Source organism: Lontra canadensis, unplaced genomic scaffold, assembly GCF_010015895.1.
Source record: "Lontra canadensis isolate GAN:19392208 unplaced genomic scaffold, GSC_riverotter_1.0 scaffold122, whole genome shotgun sequence".
NCBI classification, from domain to species: Eukaryota; Metazoa; Chordata; class Mammalia; order Carnivora; family Mustelidae; genus Lontra; species Lontra canadensis.
Genome location: NW_022631116.1, coordinates 652,556 through 675,610, shown reverse-complemented (window position 1 = coordinate 675,610; position 23,055 = coordinate 652,556). Strand labels below are relative to the sequence as shown.

The following is a 23,055-nucleotide window of genomic DNA, read 5'->3' as shown; positions in this document are numbered from 1 at the left end:
TCTGGGTCTCGGCTTCAAGACCTCACCCCTCTGCTGAGTCCACCCCGGACCTCCGCCGTCTGTGTCAGGTTCTCCTCTTTGTGCTGCCCCATCCCCCCGGCATGTCCCTCCTGCCGCGCTGACCACGGCACCCCCGGGTCTGGCATGGAGCTTGGCTCGCAGGTGCATTCACAGCTACATTTACCGAGTAAACTGAACGCACGGCAACATTTCGTGTCCTTGACACGCTGGGCCCGCTACCTCCTTGATGCGGTCCTAAGAGAATAGAGAGCCGGTTATCCACCTCTTAGTAGCCCTGGCAACCCGCACACTCCTCTCCTGGGACGACCTTCTCTTACAAACGTGTCCTGACGGTGGTAAGCAAGAAGGAAGGATTCGGAAATGCCACCCCTGGGTGGGCGTACCAACACTGGCACAGCCACGGAAACACGTACAAGCTGCCACTTTCTGAGTTCTCTCCCTTTCCAAGTGTTTTGCTTCTTTCTCCCTAACCCTAGAAACTAATCTAAATTTCTTCTTTATGTTGTTGCCTGGTAAGTACTGGAATATTTCTATTTTATTGTATTTATTTATTCTTTGGGGAATATTTATATTTTAAAGCAACTTTTGGAAAGAAGTGAAATTTCTACAAATGACTCCTTTTTTTTCTTGAGTTTTAAACCTTCTTCCCAACAATGCATATGTATTTGCATGATTTTATGGATCTTATTACCACCTGCACGGCGATGCTGCAAGGTTGGAATGGCAATCCTAGGGGAGGGGGAGGTGGTGGGGAAAGGTTGATCCAGTGACTTGCCTAAGCTTTGAGTCTGTTAGGTACCATTTTTCACTAGACTCTGACCATAGGAAGAACATCTGAAGATGGAAATGCCTTCTATTATACAGATTTTTAAAAAATTGCTGGTTAATGTTCTTCAAGCACCAAGTTAAAACTTGGATCACACTGGATCTGACTTTCCAATAGGATTAACTTCTCTTGACATTAACCTTCATTATGTGACTTGTGGATTTGACTCCTTGGGTAAGTTGACCCGCCCTTTAGTGGGAGTTCTGGACGTGCGATGTGAAGTCTATGCTCTGTTCTCTGCCAGAGAATCAAAAGGGAGCTCTAAGCCCAACTCCCTCCTGACAAGTCATTCAGAACTGTGACATTTTTGTCAGAAATGTCCAGGCCGTGGGGCACCTGAGTGGCTCAGTGGGTTAGGCCTCTGCCTTCAGCTCAGGTCATGATCCCAGGGTCCTGGGATCAAGCCCCAAGTCGGGCTCTCTGCTCAGCGGGGAGCTTGCTTCTCCCTTTCTCTCTGCCTGCCTCTCTGCCTACTTGTGATCTCTGTCAAATAAATAAATAAAATCTTTAAAAAAAAGAAAAGAAAAAAGAAAAAAAAAGCTATTTGGAAGGGTATGTGGTATGGTGGGTACCTATAAACTGATTTAGAACATACGTTCCAGTTAAGTGTTTTTTTTTTTCCTCCTCTAGTCAAAAAAAAAAAAAAAAAAAAAAAAAGCAGTTGGAATTTATAGGAAGTAAACTTAAAAAATAAGGGAATCCAGTTCTACCAGGTGACAGAGTTGTCGTTCAGCCTGGACGTTACTGAGAGTGAGAGTGGGATGCCATCAGCAATCCTACTGGGAACCAGCACTGTCCTGGGAAAACCAGGACGAACGGCCACTCCACCTCTAGCCCACTATACAATCGTGTCCTGCGGCAGAGGACACTCCCCACACTGCCCGACACACAGCTGATATCGGCACCCTCTCTCCTCTCTCTTTCATGGGCTCCATTGAACCCCTGGAGCAGGGACACCTGAGTGGCTCGGTCGGCTGCGCGTCTGACTCTTGGTTTCGCTCAGGTCATGGTCTCAGGGTCCTGGGATCGGGCCCCGCGTCAGGCTCCACGCTCAGCAGAGCGTCTGCCTGGGATCTTCTTGCTCCCTTTCCTTCTCCCCCTGCTCTCTTACTCTCTCTCCCTCACATAAAAAAAATAAATAAATCTTTCATCCCTGGATCAAGGTGAACCATCAGAGATGCCCCTCAGCCAGAGTTGATCTTCAGGATCTCCCCCCGGGCTTGCACGGCGAGATGCCTCAGAAAAGGATTTGCCTCCTCCATGGACATCACACAGGACACTCTTCTAAGATCATCACCATGTGTCCCGTCGTATTTTTTGAGAACGGAGAGAGAGAAGTTGCATCTCCCTAGAGTGGTGTTTTCTTCTCAAGGACAAAGAGACCTTCAGAGACAGTTATGTGTAGCTGTTAGGGACTCGGGGCAGGGAGTCCAATGGAGTAGGCCAAATTTCTTTGTATTATTCTGCTACTTCTTTGTATTACTTGGATCCCCTACGTACTGGGAGCATTCAACAGCATCTATCTTATGGTGCTGCGGGGGAATTAAGTATCAATAAGGCACGCAGCACTTAGCTTTATGGTAGAGCTGTGATATCACCGGGAATGCAGAATGAAATCCACAGTTCAACCTTATCAACTATGTGAACTGGAGACACTTTCCTTCTCTTACCACTTATCCTGTATTCTATTTTCTTTAACCCTGACTTTCTTTACACATTTCTCTGCTTTGCTAAAACACAGTCTTACGATACCTTTAATCCTGGAATAAAGACTAAATTAAACAAGCAAAAAGCACTATCTTCTGGATCAGCACCATAAAGCATTCAGCGCCCACCTACCCTGCCATGTTTTTCTGGAAAAAATGAAGAAAAGTTCAGAGAACGGCAGCCACACATGTGCACAACTGTACTGATTTTCCAGGTTCTCAAAAAAAAAAAAAAAAAAAAAACCCACCCCAAAACCAGAACAACTAGTCCAGGCATGTTTCTTTCTTTAAGTCTATTTCTTTAACTCCTTAGAATATAATTTTATTTATGCCAGTAAAAATTTTCAAAATAAACTGCAATTGGGGCGCCTGGGTGGCTCAGTGGGTTAAAGCCTCTGCCTTCGGCTCAGGTCATATCTCAGGGTCCTGGGATCGAGCCCTGCATTGGGCTGTCTGCTTGATGGGGAGCCTGCTTCCCCCTCTCTCTCTGCCTGCCTCTCTGCGTATTTGTGATCTCTGTCTGTCAAATAAATAAATAGAATCTTTAAAAAAAAAAAAAAAAAAACTGCAATTACTTAAAAGAAAATTAACGCAATATATATTTTTTCCCATAAATGCTCATAGCATTTCTTCAGAATGGAGAGAGGCCAAGCTAGGTACTAAGACAGAAACAGCTGTCATCAGCAAAGACGTCCCAGGACTTCCTTCCCAGACCCGTTAATGATGTCAGGAACTGACACTTCACACGCCCAACTGCAAAGTCTGTGAAATGGGACAGATTCAGTAAGGCAGGTCAGCCCCAGTCAAATGGGGCAGGGAATACCAAACAGAGAATTTCAAAATAAACTGGCTGCGCTTTACACTTAAATGCCTAAGGGCCATTGTGAACGTCAGAACCAGCAAAGCTGAGGAAATGGATGCTAACGGGTGGTCTGGAAGACTTTCTATACCCCCCCAACAGCCACACAATAGATCTGCGTAGTAATTAGTCATTTACTAGGTTATAATAAACCCTATGTGGCGAGATATAAAGTCCCCACTTTTAAAACTATGATTCTCAGGGCAAGATTTCTTCTCCCCAGACTCAGAACGGCTCCTTGGACCTGTTTCATAAAATACATCCCAGCGCTTCACCTAAGTCGGAGTCCTTTCTTCGGCCCTATCACTTGCCCTTTCAGAGGCTTCTTTAGGTAGCAATTAAGGTTTATTATCGTAGATGAGATTCTGCCCGGGTCATCTTGCAAACAAAAGAAGATGGTACCGGTTTAACAAGACTAATAATTGTGCAGCAGCCTCTCTCCTGTGAAGGACGGGCATTGCCAATGCCAACCGTCAAGGCCATGTGCGCCCCTCCCTGGATGCATGGGTCGACGTGGCTTTCGTGGGTGCAGGAAAGGACCACACTGGGCAGAGGAAGAGGAGATGTGGACAGTGGCAGGCCTTTATCTGATTGTCATTAGATGCCCGAAGGCCACTTGCTGGGCTTGCCCCACATTCCCCTGGATCTCTGGGAAAGCGAGATTTCCCTGCAGGAGGACGTAAGCACGTCCCTGTGATCTGACCAGCGGCACGGGCAGCTTCTAGCCTTTGAGATGGGTCCCAGAGCTTGCATTTGCTCTTCTAGAACAACCCAGATAAAAGCACTTCGGACACTTTAAATGCAAACGCAGCAGTTGGTTTTACTTATATCTCAAAAAAGTTAATCGAGTTATCAGTGGCTATGAGATTTCTGTTCTTCTGTGTTTTCTTTGCTCTTTGCGACATAATGGTATTTTAAATTCACCGAAGAACTGAAAGGCTCCCAATAGCTAATATTAAAAATCATCTTTACACAGACTTCTGACTGTACCCACATGTGTTTCCTTTATGGTTTTACTGAAAAGGTGTTGACTACTTGATCCACAAGTTACCCTGATATATTTAAAGCTCCATGAGGGCACTGCCTGTGGAAACAGGAGAAGATTCGCTGATTTAGAATTGTCAGTAAAACCATCTTTTTATTCTTCTTGGCTTATGATATCCACTGGATTTGAAAAAAAAAAGATTTAAATGCCAGTTTCAAGGTCTCCAGGAAGTAAAATGTTTAATTATTAACCATTAGTGATATTAAAATATTTATATGCCTTTTAGTTCTACTTAATTGAATTTGGTAGAAAGGAGACTAATGGGGGCAGTGCTTTCCTCGGCAGATAACAGCATTATCAGTTTGTCTGAAAAGGTAAGGCTTCAGACAGATCTTTCTTCCGAGACCCTGTATGGATTTGTCTGAAATCATTTGTGTTAATGGAGTGTTTTCATCCTCAGCCACTACAAGTGAAACAAGTCCGCGTTTCAAAATGGAATTTCATAAAGAAATTCATTTGCATGAGTTACTCCCCAACAGAACGGCAAATTTTAGATCCATTTTGAGGGCTCTGTAGTACATTTTGGGGAGAGTTGAAAAGTACCATGCACCCAAATCAACGCACCCCTTGGGGAGGGATGTTATTTTCAGCTCACAACTCAAGGCAAAAGACTGGGACGTGATTCAGGATGAACGAGCAAAGGAATGTTCTAGAAGGCGCATGAGACTTCTATTCACGATTTTACCTGATCTGTCCACGAACCAGAGGTCTGTTCTTTGTCCTATTCATGTTTGAATCAAACGGCACCTCGAAAAACTGCAAAAAGATTGAAAAAAAGAGAGAAGACGTTAACTATAACATGAAACAATTCTCCTCTTCTGCTTCAGTTCTATACTTTTGTCCACAGTAAATGGCATTTTAATTTTGATCATACAGACTTATATTCTTGGTACTTGGAGGAGAATTCTCGGGGAGAGACATATTTAAAATTTTTATGCAAAAGGGGGGCACCTGGGTTGCTCAGCCAGTTAAGCATCTGCCTTCAGCTCAAGTCATGATCCCAGGGTCCCGAGACCCAGCCCCCCGTTGGGCTCCCTGCTCAGCAGGAAGCCTGCTTCTCCCTCTGCTTCTCGTCCCACTCATGCTTGCTCTCTGTTTCAAATAAATAAATTTTTTAAAAATTTTATTTATTTGAGAGAGACAGAGAGAGCACAAGCAGGGAGAGTGAGAGAGAGAAGCAGATTCCCTGCTGAGCACGGTGCCTGACGCAGGGCTCGATCCCAGGACCCCAGGAACATGACCCGAGCTGAAAGTAGACGCCCAACTGACTGCGCCACCCAGGCGTCCCTCAAATAAATAAAATCTAAAAAAATGTATAAGCTTTAATTGTCCAGAATATGCATGGTTTCACTTTGATCCACTCTAAAAACCAGTTAGGTACAGCTGCTTCCTTCAGAGGAAGCTAATTGTTGCAGGAGTAAAGTTTTCATGCTCTAGACGATTTCAGAACCTTGCACACATCCCCAAGCCTGTGAATCAACCACTGGAAATGGACTCTAAAGTCAAGAACCAGGGCTGAGGTAATGAGGACCCACATGAAACTGTACACAGCCAACAAGGTGACACTGTGACTGGAGTCACCACCCCTCTCTGCCCAGGGCAGCTCCCCCCTTTACACCTGTGATTCCAGCATCAGTAACAGCAACCCTTCTCACTCTCAAAGCAGCCCAATCTGGCGATACACTGGTATGGTGACCCTAACAATGAGGTTCTGGCTCTGCTTTCCAGAAATTCATACTATAACACAGGGGTTGGCAAGCTCATGAGCCACATCCAGCCGCCTGCTCCTGCTTTGGTATGGCTCACAAGACGATAATTTTGTTTTTTAAATGACTGAAAAAATATATACAAAGCAGAAGAATATTCTGTGACATGTGCAAATGATAGGAGAGTCAGATTTCAGTGTCCATTAGTAGAGCTGTGTGGGAACTCACCCACACTCGCTGTCTGTCTTGCTATGGCTGCCCTCGCACCCCAGAGGCTGGGTCGGGTAGTTGCAACACAGAGAGCATAGCCCACAAGACCTAAAATATTAACTCTCTGGCCATTTACCGAGAAAGGTCTGCTGACCTATAATCTAACGGAGAGACCAGGATACAGATGATTACGATAATGTGCAGAGTACAGTGGAAGAGAGAGCTGTGCTAACACGGGCGCTGAACCAGCCAGGGAGGCAAGCAGGGCAGGGCACACATCTTTCCAGCCCTCTTAAACAGACTTCAAAACTCAGCAGGAGTCAGATGCTTTAAGGGGACTGGAGGGAAGCAAAGAGCAGTCTAGAATGCAAGAGGAAACATACAGAAAGAAAGGCACAGGGTGGGCGGCAGCAGAAATTTCATGATATGCTCGAGTAGCTAGAAAGAGTTCAGCATAGCCCGGAGGATAAAGGTCCTCCCAGGCTCTGCAGGGAGAGATGACAGTGACGTTTCGGCTTTGCCAATGATGAGTGGCTATGGGACACTGTCTGATAGCCAGTTTCCTCATCTGTGAAATGAGGGGTAGTAACACGCAACTTGCAAGGTTAATGTGAGGATTAATAAGGTACTGATACACAGCGTCGTGCTTGGCACGGACCAGGTACTTAATAATGACTCGTTTAACTATTACCGTCAGCGTCACGGGACGGATGCAGAGGACGCGCCAGAAGCAGGGGAAAAGCCAGATCGTGGAGACCTTCACACGCCACGCTAACACGTAGGAGATGCATGTTGGGCAGGTCACTAGGACTGCCACTTGGAGGACGGTTTTGGCTGAAATGGCCCAGGCGACAAAGGGTGAGGGCCTAACACGGCTATGGCCGTGGAGATGGGAGAAAAATCAACATCCTGCTTCACCCTCTAGCGCAAGGGCCTTTTCAAGTGCACACAGTTTCACAAAGGGGACCTGCCATTTATATTCCTACTAGCAACGTCTAAGAGCTTCACTTCCAGACCCTTCTAGAACTCAGTTCTGGGTCATCTCCGGTGGCAAGGAACTACAACCGTCTGAGGGGGTTCGCCAAGGACAAAGGGAATATGGAATGGCTGGCAGGAAAAGGTAGTTACAAATACCAGTTGTGGCCCAGTGACTAAGGGGCAGAAACAAGGAAGCCAAATACTTTTATTTTCATATGATCGTTATGTATATAAACTAAAGTTTTTATTCCCCTCTCCCATTCTCCTAGCACTGACTGTATGCTAAACAGTATTTCATCTCGTGTCTCAGAATTTAGGCTGCACAACATCAAGGGGGACTATGACCCAGCTTGAAGTGGAAGGAACATCACCCAAAGACTCAGAAAGGGGCTGGTGAATTTTGGATTAGTGGATGTTGGGTTGTAAGAGGGATCATTTCATTGGCATAAACTCAATTTTGCGATTGCCTTCTTTGCAAGCCAATTTTGACCGAGAGCTGTGTCTGAGCGCTAGCTGAGCTGACAAGGGACGAACCGTGATGCCTACTGGGTCTGTGCTATGCCAACTCAGCTAACCGGAAGCCAACCTGCCCCACACTCCCGTGCCTGCACAGCTGGACGTGTAGGGGAGCCACAGAGCTGGCCCGGGGCTTGGGAGGTGGAGCTGAAGTTACAGCTGTGCTCAACTCCACAGCAGAGGGACTGCTGGTTGCCCTGGGGGCCTGGAGGAGCACGGCGGCTGCAGCTCCTGCCAGCTCCCTGGGCTGCAGCCAGTCCCCGAGCTTGTCCACCTCTCATTCAGACCGGGCCAAGGCTGTGCGCTGCTGCAAGGAGAAATGTACCCGCTCTGCTCTTCGGCGGCGGGCTTGGAAGCAGCTAGAGACCGACACGTGTTCCAGTTTGTTCTGGTAAGTTTTGGCTCAGCCTTGCGGATCTCAGGTGGCTCCCTACCTTTCCTGACAGTCCTGCTTATCTCAGCCCAGCACCAAATAGCTTCTCTCCCAGGACCGCATCGGCTTGATCCCCCATAATACAACCCTTACATCACTCACAGTGGTTCTGACATTCTTCTTTTTTTTTTAATTTTTATTTATTTATTTATTTGATAGACAGAGATCACAAGTAGGCAGAGAGGCAGGCATAGAGAGAGAGAGGAAGAAGTAGGCTCCCCGTTGAGCAGAGAGCCTGATGCGGGGCTGGATCCGAGGACCCTGGGATCATGACCTGAGCTGAAGGCAGAGGCTTTAACCCACTGAGCCACCCAGGCACCCCTCTTTTTTTTTTAATTTTAATTCTCTTATCATCATATTTGCATTTTAATTTTTTTTTAAAGATTTTATTTATTTGACAGACAGAGATCACAAGTAGGCAGAGAGGCAGGCAGAGAGAGAGGAGGAAGCAGGCTCCCCGCTGAGCAGAGAGCCCGATGCGGGACTCGATCCCAGGACCCTGAGATCATGACCTGAGCCGAAGGCAGCGGCTTAACCCACTGAGCCACCCAGGCGCCCTGCATTTTAATTTTTAAATTTATTTTTTATTAAAAAAATTTTAATCATGTTTAGTTTTATCACGTTTAGTTAGCCATAGTTGGTTTTTGATGTAGCGCTCAACGATTCATTACTTGTGTACGACACCCAGTGCTCATCACAACACGTGCCCTTCTTAGTACCCATCATCTGGTTGTCCTGTCTCCCCACCCTGCTTCCTTCTGTAACCCTCAGTTTGTTTCCCAGAGTCCAGAGTCTCTCATGGTTCGTCTCCCTCTCTGATTTCTTCCCATTCCGTTTTCCCGCCCTTCCCCTGTGCTCTGATCAAACCGCAATACGGGCTTCTTCTCTGTTACTGTCAACAGGGTCACTATTTAAAAGAGTTTGACTTTTTAATATGTTCATCTTATCTAGAGTTCTGAGTGACAGGTTTCCTGAGACACATGCATTTATAATTCCTTTTTCTTTTTAAAGATTTTTATTCATTTATTTATTTGTCAGAGACAGAGAGAAAGAGAGTGAGCACAAACAGGAGGAGCTGCAGACAGAGGGAGAAGGAGGCTCCCTGCTGAGCAAGGACCCGGATGTGGAACTTGATCCCAGAACCCTGGGATCATGACCTGAGCTGAAAGCAGACTCCAACTGACTAAGCCACCCAGGCATCTGCATTCATAACTCTTTTATTTTATAACTGCATTTATAACTCTTAATGTTAAAGAGAGCTATGCAAATATGCACAAGAAATTTATTCAATGAACTATCAGGGCAAATGAATACGTACATCTGTAGATTGTATTACATTCATTTTCCAATGATTTATAAGTGTTAAAGAATTCTTTGCCCCCGAAAGTCTATATTCTTTATTGAACTCGTTCAAGTTACATGTAATTAGAATGTTCTGTCTGTTTAAATTCCCTCCCTAACCCCGCCATTCAAACACATTCTATAGGTATTTGAGATAATCTTTCCTCCATAACCTATTAATTTAATTTCACAGGAGTGTTGAGGACTCCAATTACAAACCATGTTATTCAAACGCTGGTAAGGTGTTATCTAATGGAACACAGAAACTTACATAAATAACTATTTTGGCAGTTCTCAAGTCTTAGTTCAGGAACAGTAGGAGTGATTTCATCTGGATGAAGGAAGGATACTTGCTTGTCGATGTTTCTGGCAGGTCTGCCATCCACAAATGGGAACTGAGGTCTAGAACCAGCACAAACGTGCAATCCAGTGGGAGCGTGCCAGAACGTGAGAGGAGCGTTCCATGAGGGCTTACATTTAGCAGGATGGCAACTGCTGGGTAGAAAGACCGTGAGGACCATGTGAACCAAGGCCAATGGCTCCCTTCAATGAGTGCTCAACGATCCTTCCTAGCCCCAAGGGACCAGAGCTCATTATGCCACTTTATTCCGTTTTTCATGCATTTTTCTACAGTGCCTTTCAGTTAGGTTTAGTGCTTTCATTTAGATATTTAAAGCATATTTCCAAAACATAAAGCATAGGATAGTCAGATGAGAAATTCAGAGGCTGTAGAACATCCAGCGGGCTTAATTTACTCACATTTCGTTCCTGTGCTTTGTAAGTTTTTCATAACGTTCTTATGATTTCAGTTGGCTCCAACTTATGATTTCAGTTTCAGTAACTGAAACTCTTGCAACTTGTGTTAAAACCAAATACAAATCCAGTATTGCTAACCCTTCCAATATACCATTCTGCTGTTCCCCTTTTCCATATGCCCTGACTACTTGGAATACTGACAGAAGTGATATACGCTGTAGTGAACACAGTCTGGCCACACTGCTTCTCTTGGGGGCCAGGCTTATGTCTCACCTGCCTTTGGAAGGCTCCGGTCACTGGGTCTCAAATGGCCGTCTAACCCAGCATCCACACCTGGACACAGCAGTTGGCTTACTGAGCAGGTATCTGATTCTAACTGGGCCGCTAAGAATCTTTCCTCGCATTTTACAAACCAAAGCCAGGGAAAATATGTCCTCCCTTCCTTTCAGTTGTTTGTGGCCACGGACTAGGATAAAGGGAAGTGGAGAAGAGACCCAACAGGGACTCCTGGGGTCGAGTTACCTCTTGGCCCTTCACAGTTTCCTGTCAACCCTGTATGGGACTGAACCTCTTGCCTCCAATGGCCTAATACATGAAGACTGGAAAATATTTCAAACGTAGAACAAGGTATTATGCAGAAGGGAGTAATACTTTGCTTTTTCCCCTAGCAAACAACTTACTTTCCATTTATGCTCATTTTCAAGCAAGGTTTTCAGTCTCCTTCCTCGTAAAACTCTAGTAGTCTTTGGAACTCCTTTCTTTTTTCTTTTTTTCTTTCTTTCTTTTTTTTTTTTTTTTAAAGATTTCATTTATTTATTTGACAGAGAGATCACAAGTAGGCAGAGAGGCAGGCAGAGAGAGAGGGGGAAGTAGGCTCCCTGCTGAGCAGAGAGCATGATGCAGGGCTTGATCCCAGGACCCCGAGATCATGACCTGAGCTGAAGGCAGAGGCTTAACCCACTGAGCCACCCACGCACCCCTTGGACCTCTTTTCATTTTAAACTTCTTCCTTTGTACTCGGCTGCCCTACCTCACCATCTTCCCTCCAATCATCATATGCTCCCTCTGGCTTCTTCCCCTCCAGAGAGCCTGTATTCTGTTTTGCTCCCTCAGGCCCCTGGAGCTGCTAAAGGTAGCAAGTCACCTCAAGGTGGCACAAAGAGAAATGGAACTATCTCTCTTATAACAGGGCAGTACCAGCTTTTAGGAATGACTAGATTCAGTGTCAAATATGCCACCATGATTCCAGCTCTTTCCACTTCTTGAATGTATCTGGCACATCCCTGCTTACAGACCCTTTCCACGAAGCAGCCAAAATGGCACGGCAGCCTTGGACCCCCACGCTCCTGGCAACCCAGGCAGAAAGCTGATTTCCTAACAGCTCTAAAAGTCAAGTCCAGAACCATCCTCATGGCTAGGCGCAGAGGAGACTATCCTACGAGCGGGGAGGGGTGTTGATGGAGAGACACCATGATGCTCTACTTCCCTCAAGCAGCAAATGTTATCTTCTCTATAGGAAAGAAAAATTGTGTTACCAGAAGAAAGTAGGAAGATGTCCGGCAGACGGAAGCAGTGAAATTATTTATGACTCACTGTAAAACTAACAACCCCAAATCACTTCATTTCATACGTCATACTTACAAAGTAACTTGCCAATAGCAGCAAAGGAATTCCCAGTTTAAGTGTCTGAAAGGCATTAATCAATATGGGAATAGTAATTTATATTAATCTGTGACTCATGATCAATTCGGGAATGAATTTAATAGTTCTATTTAATACTATAGTAATTGGATCACTGTTTTTGCCTCATACTCATATGCTGAAGATACAGGACACCATCCCACCAATGGATAAATATTTATTCGATGCCTATTATGAGTTATTATACCACGCTTTCACATTAGTAATTATTATGACTCCAGAGAGATGATGCTCAGATGTAAAATATACCTGTTAATCTTCACAGATAATGCGTACTTAAGATCCTCCTGACTTTCATGAGTGAAAACAACATAGATACCAAGAGTGGATAGAAATATAACCTGCCTCGCATGATGAATCTCCCTATTCTAACTGTGGTTAGTTAAACCCTGAGCAAAAACAAAACAAAACAAAACAAAACAAAACAACAACAACAACAACAACAACAACAAAAAAAGACAAACATGTGTTCTAGAGATGTCCGGAAATCGCTCAGAAAATACTGACTTTGATAACAAGGCGCAACTTTTCCTTCCCCTACGCGGAATCACGACAGCAACATTCTTCTCAAGACTCAACAGAGAAACAAACAGGCTAACCTGGCCCGGTAGTTTGTTTCTCCATCTGTCTTGTCAAAGCTGTCAACAAGTGTTTGTCGATCCAATGTGGCTCACAGCTTCCCGGGTCCAAGATAATGTCTCAATCAATCTCAGACCAAGTTAAAAGGGATGCTGGAAAAAAAAAATAATAATAACGCACAGGGAGAGGCCCGATATCCAGGAGGATTGCACAGGCCATGACTTGGGGCTTACCAATCAGCTAAGATCCCTAGTCAGCCAGTCCTCTGACCAATGTCCTACCACACCTAGAGTAAACAAGGTAAGCAAGCCTCCTTGTTCCCATGGATTCCTCCCCAAGGGGCCTCTGCAGCAACCCGTGTGTACATGCTGCGGTAATGCTCAGAAGTGGCTTTTCCCCCAGGTGGAGACAGGGCAGAGTGCTTCCCGCAGCATGTGACTCCGGCCATCTATCTCTTATGAAGCCGTATGTCAAGCCTTCACCCTTAAAGGAGAGTAACAGAAAGGCCTAAAAGGTCACCTGGTACTTAGGAGAGACCCGAAGTACCACATCCTGTAAGTAACAAAACTCAGAAAGTCTCATCAATTTCAACCAGCTTCAAAATCGGTACAGTAGGTCACCCCGTCCCCTGCCTGAGAGATCTCCATTTGTAACACTGCTTTCTGGAAAAAGGTGGAAGGAACATACATCAAAATATTTACAAGATTTGTCTCTGGGTAGAAAGATATGTGGTGATTTATTACCCTTTACCCCTCTGTATTCTGCAGTTGTCTATAAAGACCATGTGTTTCCTACTTCGGGAAAAAAAGGATGATAAAAAATTCTGCGTAAATGATACAAATACAATATTTGGAGAGACCCTCTTTAGGTTAATCAAGAATTAACTCATCTAGCATAAAACCCACACGTACGGAGCCTCAGCCAATGAGAACTCCTCCTCCCCACTCAGCCCCCCAAAGAATCACAGGAGGACAAACCCTTGATCCTGAGCACTTCACAAGTACAGGCCCCCTCCCCTGCGTGGGCTCAGAGCCTCTCCCTGAATTCCGGCACCCCACTTCTTGTCCCCCCGGTTACAACAGCCTCCTAAACACTTCCTGGTGCCAGTAGGGATCCCGGGTACTAATGTTTCACACAGTGGCCAAAGTGATCTTTCCAGACACAAGGCGGGCAGCAGTGGGCCGGCCTTGCGCTCCCTGCTCTGGCGTCTGAGCCACCTGGGCACCCGCTCAGGAGCCTCCAGCTCCTCGCCTACCCCCGTCTGCGCAGAGGGCAGGCCTCAGGCCGCCGCTGCCACCACCCCCGGACTTGCTGCGTTGCCCCGCAGTCGGTTTTTCCCCAAGTGGGTTCCAGGGGGGCCCGGCGGTGTGCTGGGGGTCCTGCCCTCCCCACCAACCACCGGTTTCACGGGGCACTTCTGCACCCTGGCTGGCCTACACGACCTCTCCCACCACCTCGGCCTGCGCTCTCCGCGAGGAGGTTCCCCATCTGGCCGCTCTCAGGCATTCCCGGCTCCTCCCTCCATGCACGCCATCTAACAGGACACTGTCGTTTCCTGCTCTTACTCCTGCGCACACGGACTGGACACCCTCGGCCTCCTCTCCCACCCAGGGCTAATCCCTCTGGCCAGGCCGGCGATCTGGGCCTTCCCACCTCCCAGGAAAGCGATCTATCAACTATCGCTTTCCTCTCTGGCACGTTCAGCTTGCAGTTTTTGCCTGGATTACCCCCATCTGTACCTGAACACGTGTGATCTCCGCCCAGCCCCACGTACCCCCCTGACGGCACAGCCTGACTTGAGCACAAGGTTAGCATCTGGTCTCTCCTGGCCCCCATCTGAGCCAGCATGATCAGTAGCAGGGGGTGTCTGGGGTGAGGTTGAGCAGCCTCCAAAACCTCCAAATAAGCTCCAGGGAATTTCTGCTCTAACAGCTGCTGAGGACTGTGATCCCATCTTTGCAAAAAACCAGTTTTAAAATAGTTTACTCTGAAGGCCAGTCGTGAAGAACAGATAAACACAGTAAAACCCACTACAGGCCATTGATATGAACAGACACTGAGACTGGAAAATTAAACACACACATACAGACACACACACACACTTTTTAGAGCAGGGCTTAAGACATGAGGAAATCTCTTCTCGGCCAGTGCTACATACTCCTTCCTGCTCTACTGTGGACACAAGGCTATCATATTAATAGATCCTTGTGGATGCCTCCAGAACTGTAAAACAAAACAGGCGAGCTTACTGACAACATGAACGGTGATAAAATAATACGACAGGAGTCTGACCTCGGAAACGGCTTCCTCAAATGCCACAAAGAGTTTAAACGCCCCTCTTTACCAAAAATAAATAAATAAATAAATAAATAAATAGTAGGAAAAAAGAGGATATGGCCGTTTTTTTAAAAGGCAAGAAATAAGTAAAATCATCTTTTCTAGTACTCCGAGTCAGGAGAATGGTAGGATACTCAGAGAAGGAAAGGTTATACCACACGCAATAAAACGGGCAAGTCTACAGCGGGTCAGTTGTGGCTCTAACGTACATCTGGTCATGACGGGCCGGGGCGAGGGGCTAGAGAAATCATTAAGCAATCTGAGAACTCCCCAACAAAGAAACTGTAAAATTCTGGACTATAAAGCAAAGGAAACACACTTAATCTCTGAGGAGTTGAAGAATGTATTTCAACTGGGTTATCCTTTTCCTCCTAAGGACACAGCCATACACCAGAACCTGGGCTGATACAATATCTCCACTGTACACATGTGGGCACTAAGCCAGCTTGCTCCGGCAACCCCTGGCACCTGTTGGTTTAATCACTGCAGAGCAGAGAGAAAGGGAAGGGGGGGCAAAGGGGAGGCGGCTGGTGGGGGGGGCATGGGGGAAGGAATGGGAAAAAAATACACCTCCCATTCATTTTGCCTTTCAGAGAATATATACCTTCGAAAAAACAGTTAACACATTCTTTCTGTAAATTTTCAGTAACATGTTGAAAGCTTAACACATTTCTTCTAAGATTACAGTTTATTTTTGAACTTTGGAGACTGTGCGCCTGAAAAGGGAAAGGATTTGGTTTGCTAGGAGACACCGACTTTCTTAGCAAATGTTGTCTTAGCAAAGTGACCTGAGACCTCTCCTTTTCATGACCCTCCCCGTTCCTTCCACCTCTGAGATTCTGTGATGGAAGAACACTTAAAATGGATTTCAGCTTTAGCAGAATTTCTCCGCTGCCCGCTTCTCCCACAATCCTAGAATATTCTCTTACTGTGAGTTTGAAATAACTTAGTAAAAATCGTCAGGTTTAAAGCAAGTGGAATACAAAAATGTGCTTCTTTGTGAATTTCAGTTTAAAAAAAATCGTATGGTGAATTAAAACAATAACCATTACATCAAAATAATGATAGATAAATAAATACGAGAAATAACAATGAGTGCATGAAAGGATAAAGACAGTGCATAAAATACACCGGGACGTTTTCACAGAGGGCTTGAGGAAGTGTTATATGGTGGTCACTAAGCGACATACTTCGGACAGATTTTACAATGGTTCCTGTTCCTATGTTCCCACTGCTTTCCCTTCAACCTCATTTATGGGAAATGCTTTAATTCTGAGACTGATACGTTCAGAATGTACGTCCAAGCGCGGAGCCTGACCATCCACACGGCAGAGGAGGGTCTAGTGTCCCTCTGCTAAAAGCCATGAATCGGCTGAAAATTCTTCTGGTAGGGCTAGACATTTGTCACACACGGTACACAGGACATTTGGGTAACAACCCAGAACCCTCAACAGTTTAAGTATGTGGCTTCTTTCCTGAAAAGCCAAACAAAAAACCATAATATGCCATAAGCACGGTCACTCTGTTCTGAGAAGTGTTTATGCGCACACACCACCTTCCAGAATGATCTGAAAATAGTGAAGAGGTCAACCCACGTAAAAAATATTTCCAGTCCTCCTCCAATCGGGACTGAACTGGTAAAAATGTTTACTTTTCTAAGACATGTGGCTAAAAATTCCTACTTACGAGGAGTTGGTAAAAAAGAAAAGGTGCAGAAGGATTCAGAGATTTGCTTTGACGTTTCAAGGGCAACATTCTTCAAAAGTTTTAATTTAATGAGTTAAAAATGGCATAAAGAGAACTTAACTATTTCTAACTTTTCTGCCAACTATCAGTTGGACCCCAGAAAGCAGGCAACATTTCAAAATGCTTGTGAATTACGGTAACTGATTTGTGACTAAGATTATACAGCTAGGTAAGTGGCATTTGGTCATCAAGTCCCAATATTTGAAGAATTACAACAGATGTAACAATGGTGTATGGTGACAGATGGTAACTACAGTTATCGTGGTGAACACGGCTTAATACACAGAACTGTTGAATCACTAGGTTGTACTCTTGAAATTAATAACACCCTATGTCAACTATGCTTCGACATAAAAAAATTAAGCATTTTTAAAAATGAAGAATTACGAGAGATTACATGCCTGTAAGGCTCCTGTCGGCATCACAGTCTTCTGTCTCAGAGGCAATTCTTAGAATATTAGGATTACACACACACACACACACACAGAGACACACACACACACAGAAACACACACTTTTCTATGTTTGCACAACTACTTGTGTAAAGTAGCAATCTAATTTTCTGACAAATACAGCTTAAAGGGAGAGTGTTAATGTCTTAAGGAAATACTTCTGAACAAGGTTTTAGTTTTAACTGACCACATTTCTTTTGAGTTTCTTTTTAAATTCACTAGTGGGAGGGCAGGTTTGCTAAGAGATGCTCGTCCTCCCTTTCTTACTCCTGGTTAAGGGGAGACACAGGAAGGCCTGGCTGGGCCCCACACTAGCAGCGATGATGGTAAAATAACAAAGGATGAAAAGCTGACTCAGGACTGAATTTTAAACATTATCCCAAGTCATGTTTTACAGATAAAACATTTTAAAACTTAATTGAGGGCATTTCTAATGAGAGATGTCACTTTAGAAATGCCAAATGGCCCACAGTTCTCAATTTAATGCAATCTTATATTTAAAAAAAAAAAAACCAACAACACAAAATCTTCCAGATCATATATTGCCTCTCTTAAGGGAGGCAGAGAAATTCTCAATTCTATGTGCCAGGATAAAACGTTAAGTAACAACAACCATGATCACTCCCACAAAATCTATAGCAAATAAAGGTAAACAGACCCTTATAATTAAATCTGTAATGATACAACGCAATGCTAGAGAATAAATGTCTTTATAAGGAAACAGTCTGCAATGCCAAATTATCTAACCATTACTCTGTTTAGCTTAGCCAGTGCCAGTGACTTTCATTCCATAGTAAGAACAGACTAAACGACCCGAACTTTCTTATAAAAGGTAGGCTTTATAGGTATAATACTAATTAATAAGACAAACCACATTTTGGAGTTGGAATTTTGTCAACTGATCTTTAACAGGTAGATAAATTAGTACTATAACTTATTATCAGGTTTGAAAATTCTAGATAATATCCGTGTGTGTGAGTTTTTAAAAGAATATATGGGGGGGACACCTGGGTGGCTCAGTGGGTTAAATCCTCTGCCTTTGGCTCAGGTCATGATCCCAGGGTCCTGGGATCGAACCCCGCATGGGGCTCTCTGCTCAGCAGGGAGCCTGCTCCACAAACCCCACCCCCCACCTGCCTCTCTGCCTACTTGTGATCTCTATCTGTCAAGTAAATAAATAAAATCTTAAAAATAAATAAATAAAAGAATACATGGGGAACAGCAATAAAGCAGAATCTAGTTTAAATCAATTATTTTTTTTCAAAATGCTAAGTTAAATATATTTGAGACATCATTGCCTTCACCATTTATCATAATGTGATGACTTAAAATTAATTCTATTAGAAGTTTTCTTTTAAAGAAAATACCACCGCAAGTGAAGGCTTTGGAAGCTGTGGGACCAAGAAACCAGATCTAATGCTGCAATTAAATGAAGAACAGGCTCGCTGAAGATTATTGGCCACATATATTACACATTTAATAATCTAAATTCTGTATGGTCTCATAATAGGTCAATGAGATTACTCTTAATATAAAAGGCTTAAAATTAGAAATAAAAACATAAGCAGGTATAGGAAAACGAGAATATATTATTTCAATATCACTTGTAAATGAACAGGGAAAATGTTCTTTATAAAGGCAATAAGGAACTCTACATTTAATGATTAATGATTCACTCTAAATTTAATTATAAATTAATGGCTTAATTTATAGTTTACTATTTGTTTCAGAGTGGTGGGTCTATGCTTTTTTTGTTCTCTTTCCAAAGTTTTCTTTTATTATAAGAAAAAAAGGAGAGAAATAAACACAAAGAATAAATTACACAAATACGTAGGACTATATTCTTTAAAAAAGGATTTGCATTGGGGCGCCTGGGTGGCTCAGTGGTTTAAAGCTTTTGCTTTCGGCTCGGGTCATGGTCCCAGGGTTCTGGGATGGAGCCCTGAATTGGGCTCTCTGCTCAGTAGGGAGCCTGCTTCCTCCTCTCTCTCTCTGCCTGCCTCTCTGCCTACTTGTGATCTCTGCCTGTCAAATAAATAAATAAAATCTTAAAAAAAAAAAAAAAAGGATTTGCACATGGTTTGGGGCAATTTTAAAGCAAAAATGTTACATTACACTTCCCAAACCACAATATTTCTTTTAGGTTCTCCAAAAACGCATTAGAAATGTAAAATGTTCACCACAAATGCTTTGGAAGACGAGTGTGAGGGTGGAAGGTCCTTACAAAGATCCCAGGTCAAAGAGACTTCCAGAAGAAGCCCCTTTTATGAAAGGTCTCTTCACTTTTGTGAACACTTTTCCAGAAATGATATTTCCCAGAGCCTGACTTGTTTATGCGTAGCTGCAGCTTGCTAAGTCCACGTTCCTCAGAATATTTGGTTTCTGTTTATTATTACTGTAGCATGCTCTAGTCTGTTCAAGAATTTATAGACACTTAGACCCCCCCAGCCCAGGCCCCGATCCAGCAAATGTTACAAGCGGAAACCATTTTTGGTACTAAGTAGTGGAGGCAACAAAGGGATCCTCCTTGGTTTAATAAGGCTTCGGCGTGCACATCTATAGCTTTTCCACTTTGAGTCGTGATGGTGACGAAGGAAACATAGAAGTCTGCAATCATGACACCATTTTTATCGCCAAGAAATCCCATTGGCTCATTTGGGCATAAAAAATGTAACTAGGCTGTTTCATTTGAAACGTTCTTATGGAACTTCCATTGTGAAATTATAAAGCCTTTTATTTTGATCAGTTTTCTACTGGGAAGACGGTGCACGTTCACAGCTATGGATGTAGTGATGCGGGAAACAGGCTGCACGCAGCACGCAGCGTGACCGGCAAGTGGGTTACGAAAGCACAACTGGCAGATCCCCAGCTAATGTTGTGAGCATTCGTTGACATGCTTGTAAAATGCCTCTCATGACAACCATTTACAGCTTTATCAGAGCCGGTGAAAATCTATGGTTGCTTCACAATCAAATGACTGTAACAGACAAGCAAAATACAGGGCACCAATGGGACATGCGTTTCTTATGCTGATAAGCTACTGCAATGCACTGATTTGTTTCTTAACTCGGGGACATGTACCACTAGTGGTTATCACGTGCTGAGGGTTGACTGTCCCCAAGCCTGTGCAAGTGTTCTGTGCGTTAACTGCGACCTCGGGTAACTCTCACCGCATTTCTGGTAGGTGCGTAGTGCCATGAGCAGCATTTGAAAGATGGGGGAAAGTAAAGTAAGTAACCCAGGTCGTAAGATTTGGGTTCGAACCCAGACAGTGTGACTCCATAGTCCCTGTGTTTAATCACTACCCCGCGAACCATACAGCATTTCATGCTTGAGCAAGAGGCAAGAGTTAGTAAGAGACTGTAAGGCCGTGTGAGATCCAGACCCTGGCTTCAGCTCACAGCCTAGCTCAGGAGATAGGAACTTTAACATGAAATAATAAGAGGCATAATGATAGGATTCGCAGAAATGCAGGTAACATCTGCCAGTAACAAGTTTGGCGGAAGGACAGATCCTGATTCTCGACACTGGTACATCCAAAATTTGGCTCACCAGGCACCGGTGTACAAAACAATTGAGAACTCGGGACAAACGTCTATGTTTACTTATGTGGCTGGGACCCAAGACCTGTAGGGTTGAACCTCACAAATAATTCAAAGAACACCAGTCTTGCCAGGAACACAGCAGTCAGCCTGAGGAGGATCACAGTGAGAGCATGTTTTCAAAGACTTTCTTCTTTTCAGAAAGAACCACTGGTACATGTACGGGCCGTGCCATCACTTATAAATTAGACAGAATCCCAACATCCAACAATGGCATAATCGATAGAGTTTTAAAAACTTTTTCAAAGCAAATAGTTCATGACTTGGTATGAAGAGAAGAAGCCAGATTATGGCATGTCCTATATAGAACACTGATTTGTGGGTGTGTACTGAAAAAAATTAGACAAGAACTATAAACCAACATAGTATTACTGAGTGATGTTGTTCCTCTGTAACAAAACTATTCCTCTGTCTCCTTTAATGATCATCTCTTTGAGAAATAGTTGAAAGAATTGGAAACTGAGTAGTGAGATTGAGTTAATTTTAATGTAGAAGATTGCTAGGTTGTTAGAAATATGTTGAAATATATTGAATTGCCTCTGCTATTCAAGAACATTTTGGAATTAAAGAGCTCTGATAGAATTACAAAGAACCAGCCAACAAACCAACAAACAAAACAGAAAATGGGCAATTTGTTGAAGGACATGTCAATTACTTTAGACTTACAAATTGCATTTAAAACTGAAAATAGCAATGATTTCCCAATTTGGAAGAGATTTTTCCTCCCAGAATGTTCTGACTCAAATCCTCCCTTTCTTCTGACACTCAATATAGTAGACTTTCCACTCCACCTTAATGCTATTTATTTTTCCTCCCTTCATTCTTTATCGTTTTGCCAGTGACGTGTTTTAGAAAGTTCTTATGGTCTCACATAAGCATCCTAACCATGATGTTTTAATACTATCCAACCAATTTTCTGTATTAAAACATTAAATATGTAATAAATCGCACAGGGAGAATTATTTTCAATCTGTTCACCTCTGTTCAGTGTTTTAAAAAGACGTGTAAATATTTATTTATTATCTTTCACTCAGGATACATTGCTTTCCAAAAGGAAAATCGTGGGGCGCCTGAGTGGCTCAGTCATTGGGCATCTGCCTTTAGCTTAAGTCATGATTCCAGGGTCCTGGGATCGAGCCCCGCATCAGGTTTCCTGCTCAGGGGAGAGCCTGCTTTTCTCCCTCTCCCACTTCCCCTGCTTGTGTTCCCTTTCTCTCTGTCTCTCTCTCTGTCAAATAAATAGAATCTTAAACAAACAGAAGGAGAATCGCAGGGCGAAAAGGTACAAATATTTTTGGATCTACCACTCAGACATATACATAGCTATATTACATATATACTGTTAAAAGCTAGTATTTTTTCATTTAGCACTCATAAACTTCTTGTGTCATTAAATAGTATTTGGAAACGTGATTCTTAAGACATTGTTTAGCATCCCAGTATCTGGAAAAAACACAGTTTTCTTTAACCGAGCCCATTTTTGTACGTTGAAATTCTGTCTAGTATAGTTGTAACATAAAGCATTTGCACCCATTTTGATAGCTTACTGAGAAAAAAATTCTAGAAATATAAGTGTTGGGTTGAAGGGAATTTACATTTTAAGCATTTTGAACTATGCTTCCTGAATTTCCCTCCAGAAAGACGGCCCCAGTTTACACTCTGGCTGGCAGTGAGGAGGCCAGCTTTAGAGTACCCTTCCAAACTGCAGGTACGACGATTTAAGATAAAAGAACGACCTAAGAACGTCTTTAGGCAGATAATGGCTCATGCCCTCATGCAGCCTCAGAAAACCTTCTTACTCATTTTCTTTTCTTTTTTTTTTTTTTAAGATTTTTATTATTTATTTCTTTGACAGACAGAGATCAGAAGTAGGCACAGAAGCAGGCAGAGAGAGAGAGGAGGAAGCACGCTCCCTGCTAAGCAGAGAGCCCGATGTGGGGCTTGATCCCAGGACTCTGGGATCATGACCTGAGCCGAAGGCAGAGGCTTTAATCCACTGAGCCACCCAGGAGCCCCTCATTTTCTTTTTTTAAAAGATTATTTATTTATTTATTTGACACAGAGAGAGAGAGTGAGAGACACAAGCAGGCAGAGCAGCAGAGAGAGAGGGAGAAGCAGGCTCCCCACTGAGCGGGGAACCTAATGCGGGGCTTGATCCCAGGACTCTGGGATCATGACCTGAGCCGAAGGCAGTTGCTTAACCAACTGAGCTACCCGGGTGCCCCAACCTTCTTACTGATT

At 43.9% G+C, this 23,055-nt stretch overlaps 1 protein-coding gene across 1 annotated transcript in view; it reads right to left on the bottom strand.

Moving 5' to 3' along the window:
• The window catches only part of LOC116857273 (protoheme IX farnesyltransferase, mitochondrial), a 128,216-nt gene that overhangs the window by 33,532 nt on the left and 71,629 nt on the right, over positions 1–23,055 (bottom strand). Inside the window, exon 5 of the mRNA XM_032841218.1 lies at positions 5,143–5,213. Coding sequence (XP_032697109.1) covers positions 5,143–5,213 — 71 coding nt within the window. The remainder of the gene's footprint in view (positions 1–5,142; positions 5,214–23,055) is intronic.